The sequence below is a fragment of the Nicrophorus vespilloides genome, unplaced genomic scaffold (assembly GCF_001412225.1).
Source record: "Nicrophorus vespilloides isolate i.1.1-1 unplaced genomic scaffold, Nicve_v1.0, whole genome shotgun sequence".
Classification (NCBI taxonomy): domain Eukaryota; kingdom Metazoa; phylum Arthropoda; class Insecta; order Coleoptera; family Silphidae; genus Nicrophorus; species Nicrophorus vespilloides.
The window spans coordinates 5,876-11,836 of NW_017099753.1; the positions used below are offsets into that span (position 1 = coordinate 5,876).

Genomic DNA, 5,961 nt, shown 5'->3' on the forward strand with positions numbered 1-5,961 from the left:
TTGTTAATTAATAATAGATGGCGTATTGAAATTAATACAATATTTACAATATATTTAAATTAGACAAAAAAATAATATGGACACTCATTTCTAATTTTATAATAATTACTGTTTTTCAAATAAAATAGTCCATGTGTACGTTAAATCTGTCTAACAGTTTAACAACATTATTGCAAATTACTTATGCTAATATGTATTTTAAATAAATTAAAAATGTTAATTATCTATCAAAGGTAGACTGTAGATTGAAACTATTTTCTTCATTAATACTAGACGGAGTATTGAGAATATTGCGGATACCTTTTTGTTATTAAACAAATTATAACATATCATTTTTCTAAAAAAATCGTTCTTTGTTGAAATAATATTTTGTAAATGCTTTAAGTTAAACATTAAAAACAGGGTAACAGTGAACCTTTGGGTAGAAGTTTATATAGGGCAATAAAATTAAATTGTGAAATAACTGAATTCTGGAAAGTGAGCAAATAATGTAGTATCCATGCATTTTACTATATATACAAAAACTACTAGAAAGAGGTGGTGGAAATAAGGTGGAAGAGGTGGTTGAAATAAAATGGTTGCCTGAAGAGCAACCCTGTAGACTTCATTACATTCAAAAAGCCAACACTGCTGGAAACATCTCGTTTTAGGAGTATTCGATAAAAAAAATAAATATGTTGAAAACAATTATTCCCCGTTTGATGGATCTTCACAAAAAATTGATGATTGTCACCGAAAAACAGTTCTGTGTAGAATCGACCGACTGCAATTTGCACACAGCATACACTGTAAGTAATCTAATTATTTCTGTGATTTTATTTTATTTAATCGTTTATTATTTTTTCAGTTAATTGGAGAGTGCGAGAAAATGATCCAATTTATGGAACAGCCGGAGGTGAATAAATTAGAGAAAATACAGTATGATCTTAAATTTACACTAAACACAATAATCAAGGTCAATAGTTTCGATTGCAATTGCAATGATACTAAGAGATACATACAACTCTATGGTAAGAATCGAAACGGTTTCGCAAGTATGTTGCCTAAATTGGAGAAAGACGTTGAATTGATGATTTTGAAAGTGCATAAGACTATGGAGAGTATAAGCGAGACACACAAGCAACCGAAAGATAATGATCTGCACACCACGAAAATAGAGAATATGGTCGATTTGATCAATTTCTTTAAGAAAAACAATGATCAATACAAACAATTCGAGGTTCGATTTGAACGTTGTACAACTACCTAGAAAATAGACTGGGATCGAGTATTTATCGATTCAAGCATCTTCGTCAGGTCGTAGAATACTTGGAAGGGAAGAGTAATACGTTGATGAACTTCCTGGAGGAGGAGGACAACAAATTTATAGAAGAAGTCCTAGGAGGATCGACCCCGGAAATGCAAGAAGTTCTCAGGAATTCCCTGAAGGAAGTCATGAGCAAGAGAAATTTCTGTTTAGAGAAGCCGAAAGAGAAGGTTGTCGTGACGGAGGAGCAGCAGAATTTGTTAGATCGTTTGAATTATTTGTATACTGATCTCGTGAGCATGGAGAAAGGTATCGCATTCTTCGAAAATCTTATGTATCTTACGAATCTCGAAGATGTTAAAACATACAATTGTGATTTGCAAGAATTGAAGGAAGAAATATACTTGCTTGCAAAGGAGAATATTATTTCTAGCAACAAGGAATAATTTCATCTTTTGTATTGTGGTGCTCACTCTCCGGCAAAACCGCGTTGGCATGTACAATAATGTTCGCTCCTTTTTTACTCTTGTGATCGTGATCAAAGTAGATTTGTGTTTTGCAAGTTAGTGCTCCCCGGCTGTTGCCTGCGAGAAATTTTGTGATTAAAGAAAGTGATATATGTACTACCGTTGTCTCTTCTAAGATTCTCTAAATTGGTGACCCCGACGTGATCTAATTGTAAACATGATGGAGATTAAAGTAGGAGATCAACCTGTTTTTCGTGGCCCGATTTTTTTGCCGTGGGATTTAAGATTGTGGTTTGTCATGATGGAAGCTTGTTTTGAAGGCGCCGGAATCACCGCGGATTTGAACAAATATTCGTGCGTGGTTAGCAGCTTGGACGAGAAACATATACGTGAAGTGCAGGACGTGATAAGTAATCCACCAGCAGATGGTAAATATGAAAATTTAAAGAATATATTGATTGAACGTGCATGCAAGTCACAAGAGCAGAAGACACGACAATTGCTCAGTCGTGAAGAGATGGGTGACCGCGCGCCGTCGAAATATTTACGTCATCTAAAAGAGTTGACCGGAACAGCTGTGCCGGAAGATTTCGTCAAGACGCTCTGGATGGAACTGTTACCTTCTAATGTACGTGCTATTTTAGCTGCACAAGAGAACGTCGGATTGGACCAGATGGCAAGAACAGCAGATGCGATTGTTGCACAAGGGACGCAACCTCAGAAAGCAATGGAAGAAACATCGTCCGCAGCGGGAATGTTCATGATGTTAGAGATAACGAGATTACTGAATAATCTTACAACCAGAATGGAGGCGTTTGAAACTGCGAGTAGACCAGAGCTGTAACAAGAGGAAGACCTGAGGAACGTAGCTTTCGTCAGAGATCACGGTCACGTCCACGTTCACGTCCACGAAGTGTAGATAGTAATTTGCCGGGTGGTTTGTGCTGGTATCACCATACCTTTGGTCCAAACGCGTATCGATGTAGATCTCCGTGTAGCTTCCAGGAGGGAAACGACAACGGTCGTCAGTAGCGGCTAATGACGACTCTAAAAATTTTTCACGCCGCTTATTTGTTATGGATAAAAACACGAGGGTACGTTTTTTAATAGACACGGGTGCTGATGTATGTGTTTACCCTAGATATTTGATTCGTGGCCCGAGGAGTAAATTTAAGTATGAACTTTCAGCGGCTAACAACTCCACGATTGCAATATACGGGATAGTGACATTAGTGTTAAACTTAGGATTACGCCGGGATTTTACATGGAATTTCGTGGTTGTAGATGTGAGCAAGCCAATAATTGGTGCAGATTTCCTGGACCACTACAAGCTCCTGGTGTATATATCCAATAAGTGTTTGAATGATTCAACGTCCAACCTTACTGTTCGCGGAGCCACATTGGTAGGAAAAATAGAGAGCATCAGAACCGTTAGCGGATCATCCGCATACCACCATCTCCTAGCGAAATTCTCGACCAGATGGAACACCAGGTGAATCGACACATGCCATTTGGCACTATATTAAGACTACTCCAGGACCTCCAGCTTTCAGCAGACCAAGGCGTTTAGCCCCCGACAAGTTAAGGCGTGCCAAGGCAGAATTTGCAAAGATGTTGCGCCTAGGTATCGCGAGGAGTTCAAAGAGTTCTTGGGCGGCCCCGCTTCACATGGTGCCGAAGAATGGAGATGAGTGGAGACCTTGTGGCGACTATAGAGCGCTAAACGCACGAACCATTCCCAACCGATTTCCTTGCCGCATATAGAAGATTTCGCACACTCGCTGCGAGGAAAGTCGGTATTTTCAAAGCTGGATCTGGTGTGGGCTTAAATAAGATCCGTGTCGCGGAGGAGGACATCGCAAAAACAGCAATTACAACGCCTTTTGAGCTATTTGAGTTCCTGTACATGACCTTCCGACTACGAAACGCGGCTCAAACGGTTCAGAGATTCATGGACGAGGTGTTGCACAATCTGGATTTGGACAAGTGCTCACCCAGGCAATTTCGGCACCTGGAATACATCGGCCAGTTTTCAACCGACATTCGGCACGTGTCTGGAATAGACAATATCGTCGCGGATGCCCTCTTCAGAGTCGAGGAATATCCGGAGCTGTAAGAATTCATGCGAACGGACAATGGCCTGCAGCTTCAGCGAGTTCGTATCCCAGGAGAAGCCACCTATCTGGTTTGTGACATAAAAACAGCAACAGCCCGACCTTTCGTTACGTCTGCTTTCCGAAGAGCGGTTTTTGATTCGCTTCATCAACTATCGCATCCCGGCGTTAAAGCATCGGTTAAGCTGGTGACGCAACGCTACGTGTGGCCCAGGTGCAAGTCCAACGTGCAGAAGTGGACTCAGGCATGTGTGCAGTACTAGAAGTGTAAGGTCTCCCGCATGTTGTCAGTCCACGAGGTACCTTCACATCCCCGTCGAAGAGGTTCGAACATGCCACATCGACATTATTATTATGCCATTTTCCGAAGGTTACCGATATTGTAGTGTTGATCGGTTTACACGCTGGCCGTAAGTAATACCAATGGAGGACCAGGAAGCAGCCACTGTCACTCGTGCCTTCTACTCGGGTTGGATCGCCCGTTTCGGAACACCACTCAAGATTACCACCGACCAAAGCCGTCAGTTTGAATCTAGTTTGTTTGAGCATTTATGTGTACTGGCCGGCGCGACCCATCTCAGAACAACGGCATATCGTCCTCAGGCTAACGAAATGGTGGAACGCTTCCACCGACAATTAAAGGCGGCGATCAAATGTTATGACAACGCTAGGTGGACGGAGACACTTCCAACTGTTCTCCTGGATATACGAACGGCTTGGCGAGAGGATTTGGAGTCGTCGGCAGAGATGGCGGACTACTGTAGACAGCTACGAAGTTGTTTCGAAAATCTAAGGCCAGCGGCCATCATATCGCACGGGAAAAGAAAGCTTTTTGTATACAAAGACCTACTAACAGCGGAACACGTATTCGTTCGACACGACGCTCCAAAGAAATTATTACAGGATTCGTATGATGGTCCGTTCAAAGTTATAAGACGTGGTGAAAAAACTTCCGTGATGGACATCAACGGCCGACATGTCAAGGTCAGCATAGACAGGTTAAAACCAACGTATGAGTTAAACGTCGACATGGATTTTTCAGTACAAATTCAACCACAACCATTGATATTTGTCCCAAGGACTCAGACACAACAACGATCACCTGTACTACCACCACCACACAGCGTTCAAGAGGAATTATTAACCATAACGCTATCAACATCACCACCGTCACCATACACATCGTCGGAAAAAATAAATTCAAATGTAATACCAATAGTCCAAGGAACGACGACTCGATCTGGCCGAAGAGTTCGGTTCGGCGATAGGTTTCAAGCGGGAGGTTCATAATTTTGTATTTAATCTATAAGATCAAATTACTAGCAGAGGGTACTGTGGTGCTCACTCTCCGGCAAAACCGCGTTAGCATGTACAATAATGTTCGCTCCTTTTTTCAGATTTTTTTGCTTATTAGTGATCCCCGGCCGTTGCCTGGGAGAATTGTTATTAAAAAATGATTAGAAATTTTGTGAATAAAGAAAGTGATATATATACTAACGTTGTCTCTTCTAAGATTCTCTAAAGTATATATACATATATTTTTATTAATTTTATTGTTTGTGATTATTTTTAATATTGTATATACAGAAACATTTTTTTAAATTTTTTTGCACAAATAAAATTACTGCTTTCATTTTTAATAGATTAATTAATGTTTATATTCTAATAAATTCATACAAACGAAGTATTCACAAAGTATTTTCATATAAATCAAAAGATCTAAATATAAAGAAAATAAAATGATAAACCCCGAAAACAAACAATTCTATCTTCAGTAAATCCTCATATAGAGTTACTAAATATGAATCAGCTTTATAAATTTTAGTGAATTTTTATTTATTAATGGAATAGTTCAAAAACTGAATTTGAATATATTCATGTAACAATTTTTATTTGTTAATAGTTGCTTAATTTTGTTCGGCGCCTAACATTAACTCTTTGACCTATTTGAAAACCAAATTTTATTTTAATTATTTTGAGCACTGTTTTATTTCTAAATAAAATAGTACGAGCAATGTTTCTGTTTATTAATTGTAAATATAAAATTAAATAAATATATAAATTTAAAAAAAAACGTATACAATTAGCTGAAATTTGCGACATATTTTACAAAAAAAAAATCGAATTTAAATTA

The 5,961-nt window shown here is 39.0% G+C and overlaps 1 protein-coding gene across 1 annotated transcript; it reads left to right on the forward strand.

The window, feature by feature from the left end:
- The first annotated feature begins 4,250 nt into the window (after positions 1-4,250).
- LOC108565493 lies at positions 4,251-5,117 on the forward strand. The gene has a single exon (XM_017924998.1). It carries the CDS (start codon positions 4,251-4,253, stop codon positions 5,115-5,117), a length of 867 nt encoding a protein of 288 aa, XP_017780487.1.
- The last annotated feature ends 844 nt before the right edge of the window (positions 5,118-5,961 follow it).

Excerpts from the sequence above, each read along its gene's own strand:
- LOC108565493 (XM_017924998.1), top strand. The coding sequence starts at position 4,251 with ATGGAGGACCAGGAAGCAGCCACTGTCACTCGTGCCTTCTACTCGGGT.